This window comes from Triturus cristatus, chromosome 3_1 (assembly GCF_964204655.1).
Source record: "Triturus cristatus chromosome 3_1, aTriCri1.1, whole genome shotgun sequence".
Classification (NCBI taxonomy): Eukaryota; Metazoa; Chordata; class Amphibia; order Caudata; family Salamandridae; genus Triturus; species Triturus cristatus.
This window is the reverse complement of record NC_140583.1, coordinates 559294106-559309970: the sequence shown is the minus strand read 5'-3', so window position 1 is coordinate 559309970 and position 15865 is coordinate 559294106. Positions and strand designations below refer to the sequence as shown.

The 15865-nt window shown below is 42.9% G+C and overlaps 1 protein-coding gene across 2 annotated transcripts in view; it reads right to left on the bottom strand.

The window, feature by feature from the left end:
* The window catches only part of KLHL25 (kelch like family member 25), a 267839-nt gene that overhangs the window by 140296 nt on the left and 111678 nt on the right, over positions 1-15865 (bottom strand). For both annotated transcript variants that reach the window (XM_085644475.1, XM_085644474.1), the window contains exon 2: positions 12454-14280. In XM_085644475.1, coding sequence (XP_085500601.1) covers positions 12496-14265 — 1770 coding nt within the window. In that variant the 5' untranslated portion in view covers positions 14266-14280 and the 3' untranslated portion in view covers positions 12454-12495. The remainder of the gene's footprint in view (positions 1-12453; positions 14281-15865) is intronic.

The following is a 15865-nucleotide window of genomic DNA, read 5'->3' as shown; positions in this document are numbered from 1 at the left end:
TTTCTTTTTTTTCTCCTCTGCCGATTCCTCAGACTATAATCTATAATCGATGCTCAAAATGGTCAACTTGTAATCATTTTACCCGGTTATGCACTGTAGCATTATTGCCCATTTTGTGAGCTCTGTAACCCTATTTTATACTGAATCAAGGGTGATTATGCAAGTTTTTCATTCTTCACTGTATTTTGTTTTAGAGAGTTGGGGGTAAACCACTTCTCTCATATATGGAAATCATTTGTATATTTTGAGTTTTCTTCGTTATATTTTGTTTTTCTGTATCCATAAAGATAATTAAGTGTTTTGAAAAACTGCGCATCTCCTTGGACCATTGCAGTAGGGTCGCACGCGCCACGGGTCAAGCCTGGAGCCCAGAGGTGACCACACTGCAGCAGAGGCTCTGCTGTCCGTTACATTTCATCAGGCTCCTCCCCTTCTGTCAGCGCGCGAGCCTCATGTTTACAGTTACCAGCTGACCCGCCACTGACCCCAATTACGGAAGTGCACCTGATGCAATGGCGGAGCAGCTTTTATGCTTTCTTTCTCCGCTCTCTCGTATTCTGAATCACTCCCCTCCTCTGTCTCCTCCAACACACCACCAACCTAGTTTCTGGTCACTATTCTGGTATTTCTTGACTTCTCACCTCCCATCACTTTCCTGTCTGCCGCTGAGCCTGGTTCTACCTGCTGCCCTGTTACTTTCCCATCTCCACATTTCTAAACTTCTCTCCCTTCGCCCCTCCCTCCATCCACAGTCCATCCTCCCCATTGATTCCACTCACCTTTCCCTTCCTACGCCCATTTCACAGATACTTACTTCCCCCATTATCTGGATGACACATTACCTCATATAGAGACTCCCTCACACCCCTTTGATTCAGAGCTGACATTATCACATCTGTTTGAAACTGTTCCTGGCCCATCCCCCACCCCCCTCCCCCCTAGCCTATCCATTCCAGGTCTCTCACCCCTATTAATTCGGGGACTTCTATAGTGCGGACCATATTAAGGTGGTGTCGGCTCACTTACAGTTTGACATAGTAAGTGAAACTTTGTGTACATAGTCACATAATGTCACATACGTGTTTACAGAGGAAGACTTACACGCATGAATAATATAGTTGCATATTCAGGAATGCAGAGAACGCACACAGAGATATAGTTCAAACCAAACGTAATTGTTCGTGTTGAGATAGATTAATTATTTGTTATCTGAGCCTGTTTAAGAGGACATGGTAATGGTAGCAGGTAAAGAGGAATCCTTTCACACCTATTTTAAAAACTATGGGCTAGATTCACAAAAAAGTATGACAAGTATTTGTGGAGATATGCGCCTGAACATACTTTTACCAGTCCGGCCATATACGCTTACATAGATATACACACACTGACGCATGCGCACACCCATATAGGCCTGTACCCGCACACTCAGACACTGTTTTACAAATGCACGAACAGGCTCGGGACTCGTACAAAGCATATACCCCTACACTCCGATACAAACAGACACAAATACGTGCACACACTCAACCACACATGCAACATATGTACACATGCACCCATATAGACACAAAAACCCACATATCACACTGGTATGCTCACACATACAGTATATACACATGCACACAAACATATACACAGGGCTTTAAGTGGGATGGAAAAGCTGGGGGTCTGCTTTGCGAAGGTCTTCTTGGGTTAGTTCTAAAAACCTCCTTGGGAATGCATTCTGCCCATTATTTACAGTTGGCTTCATGTTTTGTAATTCACAATTGGTTGCTATCTGTGTGCTGGCTTTATTTATTTTAGGCTGTCCAGCATCTAGTATCTTTGTCCCACCCATGGCGCATAGCCTGTTTATAATGTGCTGCATAACTAAACACTTATAAGGTCCCAAAGGCGAGACCTATTGGCTATGCCAATGCTTGTTATACCTTATGCTAGCTTTGAAATCTGAGAAGCTTTTGGAGTTTTCCCTCCACAAAGGTGTATGGAATTTCCTGCCCCTCTGTCCTGTTGCCAGTCTGTCTGTAGTCACAAAGGGCTAGTGTGAAGTTCTTTGTGTAAAAGCTTTGTGTGGTATCGTGAAATGTGGGTGGAACCTGTATAGAAGGAATGTAGACTGAGGACTGTGGAGGTTGGGACTCTGTGTTTCATAATTGTCAGTTGAGACAGACACCCAGTGCTGGTAGGTGGAGGAGGCATTTGGAAGATCTTAAAATAAAATAATTAAATCAAACAGAAGCCGTATATTTACTACAATGGTGACAAGGATGGGATTGAAGTGCAGCACTTAACACCTCAACATCCAGATCGGTCACCAGCGGTTGGGAAAATTCTCTAATTCCAATGACAGAATTTTCTGAGGAGTAGTGCTCGAGTTGTAATTGGGACAGTGCAGAAGTATGAAGATTGGTGGCTGAACAACTTCATTGATTGTACCCACTGTGGCTTAAAATTACAGGCGGGCCGATTATCAGTGGCGAGAGCTACCGCTGATTCATCGCATGGCAGTGCGCATCAACGGGAGCGTGCTCATTGTACTTGAGGCTGGGGAGGCATGCTCGTTAAAAGTCATGTGAGCGGCAGGTGATGTAGAGTATCATCTGGCATCCTCCACTCGTACAGGCAAATGGGCGGCAGGTGATTTAATATCACACTCTGACATTGCCCAGTCTCTGCTGGAATCCTTTGCTCGCACACGCTGAGTGATAGAGCACTCCTGCTGCTCTGATCCAGCTCCGAGGGGAGGAGAGGTCCAGCAACGCCATTTGCGCTCTTGGTGAGAGCGCTCTGATTGGGCTCTGGGGTTTTCTCAAGTTGGAGGTGACAAGGTTTGCGCAGCACTTATTGTTAAACTGCTCCTACACAGCGGTGCCGTCACTTGCTTAAAAGTGCTAGCTTATGTGCTGCTCCTGCTGCCAGCTGCTAATTGCATGCAGTTCATCACAAAGTTGTCATCGTGTGCCTAGCCGTGCTGTGAGCTGTCCCCTGATTGGTGGGAAAGGTGTCTTCACACCATTGGTCTCGCTCTATTAAAGGCATTTTTCTCACCTTCCTTTCAGCCTACCTACACGCTGACTTACAGCCTTCACGTAATTGGTCCAACCCCGACTTGCACTAGAATCATAACAAGAACAGCAAGCAAAAAGAGTAAACACACCATTCTTAAACTTTGCCTCAACGCTGTCCATGCTGGTATAACAATGGGGGTGCTACAGGTGGGCGTACGTCTACGTGGATATTCGAGTACTGAGCCAAGTACCAGTGGGCCAATATATGAAAGTGTAAATTGTTATCTAACACAGGATGAAGAACATTGCACCGCTGCCATTTATTTTAATGGCACCAGGGGAAACAGGGTTGAAATGGGCAAAATGGAAAAAGGTGTTTACACATTATGCTGGAGTTTTTGGGACGAACCTGAGTGCGGAAAAGAAAACCTCTCTGCTTCAGCACTGTTTGGGTCTTGAAGGTCAGGAGGTGTTCGAACACCTTCCGCACTTGGACAATGCAGAAGCAGAAGGCCTGAATGAGTTCGCGGTGTGTGTAAAACAAATTATATAGGCATTACTTGCCTAAGGTCAGTACTATACTAGAAAGAAACCACTTTGGGAGAAGAGTTCAAAAAGAGCAAAAATCTCTAGATAATTATGTAACAGACTTACGAAAGTTGACATGATCTTGTAACTTTGAGGGAGATCAAGAGGAGCAGATCCGGGAAGAGTTTATGTTGGGGTACAACACAGAAAAATTGAGAGATGTACTCTGGCAAAAAGATGATCAGAAGCTGAATGAAGTATTGCTTAAAGTTAAAAAATAGCCAAACAGAAGGCAAGAGACTGGAGGGAGGAAATTCAGACCAGAGTTTAAATCTACCGCCTCACTCCACATTCGGTCATGGGGAGGGTCCTGATAGAACTAGTTAGAGGAAGGCAGCCCAACTTGCTCATCTGCCCTCCATGGATTGGTCATCTTAAGGAAAGGACGATAAATGATGATGAGTGGAAGATATAGAATGGAGACAACTGACTAAACAGATTGAAAGGGGGTGGAATACATGTGAGAACTTGACCCTAGAATGCCTAAGGTTTTGGGAGGTAAGGAATGAATTGTCTGTACATCATGGGTTGCTCTGGAGGGGCACACAACCGATTCCTCCAGCAAGCTTAAGGGGAAGACTAGTAGACTTGGCACCTCAAGGTCATTTGGGAATCGGCAAGACCAAAGAGAGGATCAGACTGAGTTTATGGTGGCCGGGATTAGACAGACAGGTGGAGAGGACAATAAGGGATTGTCTAGATTGTACAGACAGTGACAAGGTCACAATTGATGGTAGTGAGGACGCAACCAGAAAGGTAATGGGAACAAGCGGCTCGAAGGCCCATAACTAATAAGACAGGGAGTTATTATATATTGGTATTAACTGATTTGTTTACTAGGTGGCCAGAGACATGGAATACTCTAAGGGTGGAGACAATAAAGGCTGTGAGATTCCTAAAGGACGTGTTTGCCAGAGAGGACATTCCAGATTTAATACTAACAGACAATGGGGTACAACTAGTTTCTCAGGAGATGGAAAATTGTCTGTTGCAGAGAGAGATCCAGCATAACAAATGTGCTCACTACCACCAAGAATCCAATGGGGTAATTGAGAGATTTAATAGAGGGCTGAAGGAGGCGATACAATTAGCCAAACAGGAGACAAGAGACTGGAGAGAGGAAATTCAGACCAGAGTTGAAATTTACCGCCTCACTCCCTATTCGGCCTCGGGGTCAGTCTTGTCTGAACTATTTACAAGGAGACAGCCCGACTAGCTCATGTGTACTCCATGGATTGGTCCCCTTAAGGACGATAAATGATGAGGATGAGTGGGGAGAGAGACAGCAGGAGAAGATGGATCTGAGAAAAAAGCTATAGATGCTAGGCAAGCTGTAAGACAGACAGACATAGCGGTCAGTTATTGGGTCAGAATAAAGTTACCACTGGGTTTATGCAGAGCATCAAAGTTTGGAGTACCTCAGAGAGTTGTGAGTTTATTTAAAAATGTGGTAAAGCTTATGGGCAATCACATTTGGAATTTGAGTGTTGAAGATTGGGAAGAAGGATGTGCTGCTGAAGCAGAGAGAGGAACTGAGTGATGGAGAGAGAAAGAAAACTCTTGAGAATTGAGGTACACAAACAGGTGGGGGCTGAGGTGTTTGGCACAGTAGCAGGCTGGTAAGGTGACCTCAGTATCTGAGAGACTAGAGTTATAGAGGTGAAGTCATGTAGGCTTAGGTCTACTGCCGGCTTTCTCGTGTAGGCTGGTGTGTACTGCCGACTTACATGTTGGTCACTCACGTATATATGGTTCAATATGTAGTAAATTGCAGTAGATGATATGTTGTAATTTTGTTCGCTGTTTTCTTTTACAGTTTATATCCTGTACTTTTCTTAGTTTTTTTCTTTTATAGTTAGCTTAAGTACTTTCTTATTTAAGTGTAATATCAGTTATATTTGTCATTCTGAAAGAACGAAGATGTGTGATATCTTGTAATGTTGGTAGAACCTGGGAAAAAGGAATGCAGATTGTGCAAGTCTGGGGACTTTGGAAGGTTTGGTGGGACTCTGGGTTCCATATCTGTCAGCTGAAACAGACACTCAGTGCTGGTGGGTGGATGGGCGTTTGGGAGATCTTACTTACGATAAAAGATTTAAATAAAATGGAAGCAGTACCTTTTCTACACTGAGGCAGTGTTTTTGGAGTGTAAGTAGGGTTGTCCACAGTTCCGTCCTCTCCCATCCTGCCAACACCCATGCCATCTATTGTGTGGCTGTTTGAGAGGAATACAAAAAGGCCAACTCTCAACTACCCCGAGTCATGTGACCCAGGAAACAGGCTGCATGCACCAAATGGTTAGGATAAGCAAAAGCCAACTTTCTAAAAGTGACATTTTCAAAATTGTGACTTATAATTCAAAACGACCATTAAAGAGGATTTTACAGTTCAATTACTCAGCCACCAAACATGACCTTCCTACCTGCTCCCAGCCAAACGTTATCACTTATTAAATGTAATAAAGAAACACAATGTTACCCTACGGAAGAGGCAGGCCTAGCAATAGTGAAAAACAAGTTTGAGAGTTTTACCTACCAAGTCACGTAAAACTTTAAAGTACATGTCCAACTATTTAAATACAATGCACCCTGCCCCATGGACTGTTTATGGCCTACCCTATGGGGTAACGTCTATGAATTAAAAAGTAAGGTTTAGGCCTGGCACAAGGCTAATTTTGCCACTTCATATTGGCAGTTTAAAACTGCACACAAAGGATGCAATGGGAGGTCCTGAGACATGTTTTCAAAGGTCTACTTTAATGATTAGCACAATTAGTGCTGCAGGCCCAATAGTAGCATTTAATTTACAAGCCCTTGGTATATGGTATACCCGTTTACTAGGGACTCACAAGTAAATTACATATGCCAATTGGGTGTATGCTAAATTTACCATGTTTACAGGACAACCACTTTAGGACTGGTTAGAAGTGGTAGAGTACACTGAGTCCTAAAGTCCACAAAAACTAATTCAGCAAAACAGGGTGAAGGCAAAACGTTTAGGGTGGCCCTGAAGAGAGGGCTGGGTCAAACAGCTGGTTATCCCCATCGCTGTCCTCACAATTTCCCAGTCAACTGTATACATTTTCCCTCTAAAATTATGTGTTATACTTTACTGTGCTTAATAATTAAAATACTTTTTTTAAACTCTTACTTTTCAAGAAAAAGCACAGTGGGATGGAGGGGGGGCAATGAGAAAGTGAGTAAGCCATGGACCACATAATTTCACTACCCCAAGTTCCAACTGATAAAGGGGTATACTTGGTACAACGTTTTGGGTTCAACAGTGTGAAAAAGATCCAGGACAGTGGGAAAATCGCAATGTTGCAATTGTGTCCAATAGACACCATTTCTCCTAGGACTTCTGAAAAATTATCTTACTGCCTGTGCTTTCTACATCATCACTATCCTGACCCTTCTACTCATCTCCTGTGCTGTGTATGTACATTAGTTCTTTACCCCGTCTGTTGGCTTACTTGAACACCTCAGGTGCATCCACCTGGTGTGAAGGAAGCTAAGTTACCTGCTTGTGGTCAACAGGACAAGCCACTTGTGTTCATGTCCTTGTTTTGTCTCCTACTACTTCCCAGGAGTACCACAAGCCCTCTCTTAAAACCACCCTCCGTATTTGACTTCTGTTTAAATGGACTTAAAGCTAGCACAGCTCCTTTGTACACACCTCACACATTCTATGCAATACCACCTCCGACCAAAGAACCAAAGGAGAAACTTCTTACGTATCACCTCAGTAACACTGGCCCTTTTTTCTTCCTATTATGGCAGCATGAACTACCGCAGAAAACATGTATGTCTTCATCTCCTTAAATATTAACAGTATGACATTTTATGAAAGGGGAAAGGTTTTTCATTGTCTCAACATCAAGGAAACGACAATAACCTTACATCTGTCTGTGAGATATAGGGTGGGCAGAGTGCCCTGTGGATGCTGGATTGTGTGCAATCTCGATTCATCTACATTTTCTTTTGATACCTCCAGGAAATGTGGTGTGGCGATACTTTTTAGAAAGACCTTAGCTCACACCATGATGAGGTCCTATTGAGATCCTGAGATCAGCTATGTATTTGTCAAACTGTGAACAATTGGAAAGACCCTGATTGGGGGGTGGGGGTTCAATTTCTGCACCTAATTCTAATAAACTAGGCTTCCTCTCCTGCATATCTAGGCTTTGAATTTGGTAGTCCATGGGAGGCCAAGTGCGGGAACTGGAACCTTGCTATTGACTCAATGACATACATGACTTAACGGATGTATAAATGCAACAACAGTGACAGAGAACTCCTATGTGACACTATATCCGACCACAACCTAATTGATATGTGGCGTATTATCCATCCCAGTGAAAGGGAATTTGCATTCCTTTTACCTATACATGGTAGGTCTTCATGCATAGATGCAAGGGGCTCTGCTAATCATGGCTTCTCACTGACATGTTGTAAGGGGTTATAACAGATCGTTTTGTGGTTCAGCTTAACATTGGAATAGAACACATTTCACCCCTGTCTTACTGGAGGACACAGGCATCCAAAGATAGATTACAACAGTATAAGAAATTACTTATTTCTCATGTTTGTGCCTAATTTGAGGTGAATAAACCTTTGGCCTTTTCTGCCTGTAAACGTGGGCAGCTGGTGAGGCAACGTGGTGAGACCTTTTGATGCATTACTCAGCTATGCCAGGAGGAAGAATGGGGCAGAGCAAACTAGATTGGAGGGCCCCACTGCAGCATTGTCTGCGGAGTAGCACAGTACTTCCCCTCCAGACCTTTAACGCAGACTAAATTACATGCATGCACAGAATCTGGCAGTCTCCAATTACCACATACCATATTATTTGGCTTGCCAAGTGTCCTGCCATATGCCACGTTGTTGCACCCCTTATTGTGGGCTGACGATTATAAAAATAAACATACTACATCGAAAATAGGGCCTGACTACACTGAACAAGCATACATTTTTACCAAAAGAGGTGACACATCTGAAAGACTTCTTTAGTAAAAATCAGCTCTTTAGGAAAATCAGGCTTAAACGTGGAAGAGGTTACTGTACACTGGGATTACTGGGATACTAAAGGAACTGATTGTGTTAGACAAGTCATAGGTTAGGGGTCACTCAAACCCTTCAAAAAACTGTGCACTTAATTTGAACTACCCATGTCTTCCCTGTGGTAGTACAATCAAATGTCACATTTCCTGGGTAATCGACTAGGTATGAAACCACCGAATGTCTTAACTATCTTCATATATGAAGACATCAAAATGAAGTAATATTAGGTGTGTATAGAGTTCTCATGACAAAACCTACTCCACTAGTGACTTCAGCCATGAAAACCTATGGGAAATCAAACCTGAGTTACAACTGGACTGATGGGTGACCCTTCTAACTTCACACGATAAAGCAACCCAGAGAAGTTTGACTTACATTTTCTTTCTTTAAACAACTTCAAAACGGGCTTTAGACTCTTCTCAAACTATTCAAAGACCGGTTCCTTCCTCCCTCAGAATGCTGGGGATGTAGACAGTCTAAATTTGGTATGCCATATAAACTGTGGAACTGTTCAGCTGTGATGCCAAATTGGAAACCGAGACAGTTGACTAAAAAACGGACTACTACTAACACTGCACTTAATGTCCTTAAGCTTTGGTCACAACTGTAGATGAATGGAACAAGTTAATTGGCTTCGGTAATACTATTTCTGGAGTATACTCTAACGGCAGATTTATCAACTTTAGAAAATCCCCAGGTGCCACCCTGTGGAGAACTTCAACAGATGTGCAGACAGGTGGCATTGTGCCGCTTCACATTGGCTTTGTACCATTCCAGATGTGATGGACCAGATATGCATATAAGCGCCACCCCTAAATGCTGTTTGGTGACAGTGTGCTAATCTCAAACTTGGGAACATTTCAGATGTTATAGAGGCCATTACACATAAAGGGAAGGCAGGGAGGACAGCGAAGAATCTGCAGCTAGATAGACTATCCACCAGAAAGATAATTACCAAAAGTAAGTAACTTATTCTTCTGATTATACTTCTAACTGGGGCCTAGTTTTTCACCTCCACGCACTTCTTTGCAACTGAGAATTCGATAACAATCTGATCGTCTATCTAGTGATATTTTGTCTGGGTATGAAATATTGAATCCTCCACCAGCCTGACCTGAACCTTTGATACAAACTAAAGTGGTTTGGTATAGCTGTTGCAGTGGGGAAGAAACTGGAGGATTGTTGACCTTGTTGTGCCACACGGTTGGTGTCTGCGGTGCCACATCGGCTACCCCAATAGGACTTGTCGGTCTGCAGCAGCATCGACTGGGAAGGGTAACATTGCCCCTGGAATAGTCTCTGAATTTCCTGAATTGGTGAGGAAACTTTTGCTAACATCAGTACCATTAACAGCATATAGTAGCACAACTTTCTTTAAATATCCCTAGCAGAAAGTCAATTTTCCCCAAAATATTCTTGACCCATTGAAGGGCATATCCATTAGGGACCCTTCACATTGCCCTTGTGCCAACAACCCTGCCAAGGCAAACAGGAGTATCCAAGCATGCATGGGTGCATCCTGTCAATCATTTATCGCTGGAACCAGAGAATTTTTAAGGTCCTCCAGAACTGACAACAAGATCTCTTGGGCGCATGTCTTAGAGAGTAGTGTACCTTACTAGCAGACAAACTACATTTATATGTCAAAGAGAAAAGCTTGCGGATGAGAACATTGTTTTTTCAAAACTGTCAGTCATTTTGGATTCCCTATCTGGAGGAGTTGTCAGGGAGGAATTGGGATTGACCTTACTAGTAGAAGCCAGCACCACAAGCCTGTAGGATACTTGGTTCAAAAGCCCAGCTCACCAGCCGCAGGCTTCTGTTTCCAGGCTATTGGCCAAGTGGCAGACGGGCAAGAATAAGACTTGGATAATGTAGCATCAGGACATCAGTGAGGATATCATTAAACAGCAGCAAGGGCTTTGATGATAGTGTCCCAAGGTGGATAATTTCTGTTAGAATGTTCGTTTTCATCTCTATGGTGGGGAAACTGTAGATCTCGCCCCTCAGATGCACTCTGGACCGCTCAAACTATGAGGTTTCTTCCATTGGTTGCTCTTGTGGTGAGTAAAGCTCCAACTCAGAAGAGGTGTCTAGCCCACTGACATTTTGTTAATAAAAGCATAGTGCATCACTAATATAGTGAGGAGGATCTAAACCATCAGCCATATCCTCATCATCAGCGTCCTCATGACCCTTTGTGTATCTTGTACAGGGTCAGAGAATGCAGCCTCTACTGACAGCTGAGCATCATCAATTGGAACTCGGGCCGATGTTAGATCGGGGTCTGATATTGCAGTCGGCACTTGGCCTTCCGTCAGTCCCCCTAGAGTTGGCATCGTCATCAGTGAACTGGAACAAGCGTGGATCTTAAAGCTGGTATGGAAGTCTGTACCGTAGTTGCTTTAGGCTTGGTAAAGGAGACAGACTGCTTTGGGAGAGGATCTGCTGGTAGTAATCATACCAGAGGCTCCTGTCACTCTGAGGCTTCATAGGACCTAAAGGCATGCTAGGAGGAAATGGGATCACACTAAAGATAAGCAGAAGGGCCTCCTTCAGGGCTGATATCAGCTGGGGGGTCGATGAGTGCTTGGACAACTTGTGCATATCATGACTAGCTGAGGAAGCGGTTCTGATACCAAGGATCTCAAAGGATGGCAATGTTTTTCTCAAAGACTTTGAGCCTTGTCTTTCGAGCTACAATGGCAGGAAGGATTGATTTTCCCCTTGTCTTTTTATGTTTAGGCTTGGACTTCAAACTACCCAAAGACTTTGTGTAGGAAGTGGATTTATTTGTGGGAACAGTCATGTGATAAGGACTGAGAATGAACTGTGACTTAGAGCAGGAGCGAGACTTGGGCTTCGCCTACAATCTGTTCTTGTGTTTGGAAAAACAGAGGTCTGCATCACGGTCCTGGATCGCCTTCGGATGCATGAGGTTGTTAAAAACTATTACAAAAAAAAGTATGGTCTCAAATCTCCACACATTACTGAGTAAGTGTTTTAGAAATAAAAACAGACATTAAGATGGTGGTTCAATATAAGACATGAATGTGAGGTCCCATTTTGTCAACAGATGCAAACAAAAGCATGTTTTTGATACTTTGATAGAGCAGGTTGCTCCTACTAAAATGAGTTAAAAACAAGTATAAAGAGATGATAATTAGCAATTAACTACATTTCATAAACTGTAAGCAGAAATGAATAGCCCAGAAACACTTTAGTTGGTACACTCAGCCTTACATTTCACACATTAAAGGACTGTGACCTAGTATGTGTATCAGAACAAATATTCTAGCCCCAGAATGGATCTTGAGAAACTCATTTGACTGTCAAGAACAGTACAGAATGTCTTATTGAAAATGCCAATAAATATTGTCCCTTATGAACTAAAACAAGGTGCTAGAAACTGCTTTACCAGAACTCCACTGTTTTGTCTAAAAATAGCACGGTCAGTATATAGATTCAACTTGTACGAATACTAGTCAAAGAAGATAGAAGGCAGAATATAAAGCATTACATTACATGAAGGATATTCAACTTCAGCTAGAAACTAATGGTAACAGAGATGAAAGCTTTGTACGGTTGCTTTGTAAAATTGCTTCTCTGTCATGTGTTCATATGTTTGTCTTAAAAGTACATCACTACTGAATATGAAGTAAGGCACTGCCTACAATTTATCCAGGTATATGTTTACGGGGGGTCGGCCTGGGAATCCAGACCATTTACACCCTAACAGACATTAGCATGCATCTGTGACAAGGATATAATGAACTGTTTAACCATAGAAAGCTTACCTTTTCAAGCTACTTTTTTTATTTGTCACACAGAAAACCTTCTCAAGATGGCAGATGCTTCCATGTGCTCACAAAGGCAGTTGGTATTACCGAATAAGGCACTGTGGTGATGCTATCCCATGAGTCAGTTGTTGGATCGTAACAATCTAAGGTTTTACATCGCTGTGTTCCAAAGTAACCTCCCACTACATAAAGTTTATTACCAGATGCCAAAGCATGGCACGACATCCGCTTTGCTGTCATATCACCAATCCGAGTCCATTGATTCATTTCACAATCAAAGCGATAGGCAGATGCTGCTGTGAATTCTGTGTCACCTCCCATAATGAAAATTTGACTGCCCAGGACTGCTGCAGCAGTGTAGCGCCAGGGCTGAGGGCACTCTGCTTTGATTGTCCAACGATTCTCAACTGGGTCATAGAACTGTACTTTAGAAACCCTGTCTCTGTGAATACTAGTGCCACCAAAAACATATAGCTTCAGTCTGGCACTAACCACTGCTGCATTACTCACACCATCCCTTAGAGGTGCCATCGTTGTCCATTTATTGGTTAGCGGGTCATACTTCTCCACTTGCTTTAATGAAACAGAGGGAGATGCAGGAAAGGTTCCAGCTACAGCAGTGTGCCCTCCGACAACATAAAGACAGTTTTCTAGTTCAGCTGAGCCATGGCTAAAACGAGCAATCAGCATTGGGGCAGCTTTAGTCCATTCCTCATGAACAGTATCGTACACCCAAACATCTTTTGAGACACCATTTTCAGAGCCTCTCCCACCAGTGATATATACTTTGCAGCCAATAGCACAGGCACTAAACTCTTTTCGGGGACTTGGCAGATCAGCTTTAGGAATGATCTCCTTTGCTTTATGGTCGACTTGGTAGATCTTATCGCACATGAACGTCTGTCCTCCCAAGATCAATAAGGTGTGGCCTGCTTTTCTAGGCTTTGCACAAGGACTAGTGACTACACCATCATTTTGAAGGATCTTCTTTTTACAGTGAATGGCTTCATCCATGATCAATCTACTCCGCTCATCTTCAGTTATCAAATCTTCACAAGACATTGCCTCTTTGAGACAGGCTGAGGGGAGTAATGCTAAGCGAATATTCTTCAAAAGTTCAGGAACATAAACTTTCCGCCTATCCAAGTCATACTTTACCCACTGGAGGGTGGCATCAAAAACAATTTGTTCATCTTCAATCTCTAGTTCATCACTGGCAATCAAGTCTAGAAGGATATCTTTAGACAAATTGTTGAAGTCTTCACTCTCATGAATGGTTTCAAAGTTAACCAAACACATTCTCCAGGACAGTTCATAAAGCCTTCGACATTGATGGGCATCCGACAGTAACATCATGCCTAAACAGTTGGTTGGATAAAGATTCTTTTCCAGAAACTCAGCTGCCGCTTCTCGTATATCATGAAACTGAAGCATATCTGCCGCCTCCAGCAAGGACTCAGCATTTTCCTCATTTATAATAATTTTGGAGGAGTATGCGAAGTCCAGCAGCAGTTCCAATACTTCAGGATGGAGGCCATCATGAAAATTTACAGTGTGATCCAAACTCTCTCGCAGACCGTTGCTGAACATGGCTTCAAAGTATTGGCTGCAAGCTGCTAGTACCGCACGATGACATGGGAAGGATCGGTTTCCTGCCCAAAGGGTGACATCTGTGAACAAACACTGCTTGCGAAGTGTGTTGAGGCGGGACAAAACGCAATCTGGGTGCGTGGGTTTATGGTACAATGAGATGTTCATAGACCCAGTACTTGTGCGGGATTTGCGGTTCTCGTGAAAACTGACTGACATGGTGAGTCCAGCCACCTAGTGAGAAAAGAAAAAAAGAAAAAAAATTAGGATTCGATAATTGATTGAGGTGTGAGAAGTTCTGAAATCAGTTAGCCATGTTAAATCTAGGTGAAAAGTTACGCTTTCACATGTCACAATCTCAGTTTTCAGGGAATGCACATTTTTATTTCGATTACTGTCAGTTATTAAAGCCTAGTACTAGTCTCTGTTCTCTTTTTTTTTTACTAATACTCAAATTTGACCAACAAAAATAAACTATCACATCCGTGTACAACGGCGATTTATGGAGCACCATTCCATTTAACTCGTGTAATCTCTAAAGTGACGCTCACAGCTCATGTATGTAGATTCAATTATATAGATAAACACAATGGACAAGTTCTATAGCGAGGTATCTGCGGTCAAAAGCTTGTTGCCGTTACCTTCAGAAAGAATGAGAAGGAGTGCAAACAACTATAGATTGTTTTAGGAAACCCCTCACCCACCTACCTGGTAGGTGGCATGCTTCATCATCGGGGCCCAGCTGGATCACCTAATGCAATCCAGCTGTGCTACAACGCCTGAGTTACAGCGGAGCAGGTTGTTTGGTGAAGATAAGTGACGTGCTATGTGAAGTGCAGTTATGAGCTAAAAATGTCTCTAGGAATGCCCTTTTTGAAAACATTTTAATGGAAGGGTCCTAGGACATAAGTAAAAACAAATGCGGGATCTCTTAAGGGGTATGGTATATACCCCGGTATCCCTAATAGATATTTAGGTCTACTAGTTTCAGCCTCTGGGTTAGATCGTAAGGCTTTCGTCAGGACCAAGAATGTGCGTGACCAAAAAGGGGGCCACGTGGGTGTAAATATCAGCACACACCCTAAAGTGTGCTGTGAGTGTGGTGGATTGTGGAATTATTCACGAATCCTCTGGTTGGAGTACCTGTAAATAAAAAAATGTAATAAATGCAAGTGCACCGCGTATAGTTGTTTGTCATGCATCATTAATGCGTGCTCCTATATTTGTAGATGATGGCATCATGCATGTGACAGGGTGGAGGCATGCATAATGACTATCCACAAAGAACTTGCGTGGCTACAATGTGCCCCGGTGGTTCTAGATGATAACAGGGGAATCCACGGGAACATGAAAGTTTAGTGATAATAGCGCATGAAAATAAAATAAAAAATAAATAAAAAGGGGCACATTGTCCTCTTAGATGATATCGCTTATTGGCTTTGTTGAGTAAAATATTGCATTTGTCATTTTAAAAACAACGATGCGTATATAGTAGTAGCGCGTGGTTCTTGTTAGGTGAGAATCACATTAAACATAAAAACACAAACTTCAGACTAACAACATGGAAGACTGACAATGGCGGTCTCACAAGAGTACGTTATGCCTCATGGATCCGCTCGGTCTGCTGTGTCCCGTACTGACCTTATCGAAATATGAAGATATTCAAAGGTATAGATTATAGTAAATAAAGTTTTACAAGTAAGGGATACTCCGTTTTTGGTTTTAGGCGGCTCCTGCTTCGGATACACGAATGTTAGTACTCACATTTGCCAGGGGAGAGAAGGACGTAATGACCTACGCAGCCGGTCGAATCCGCTAG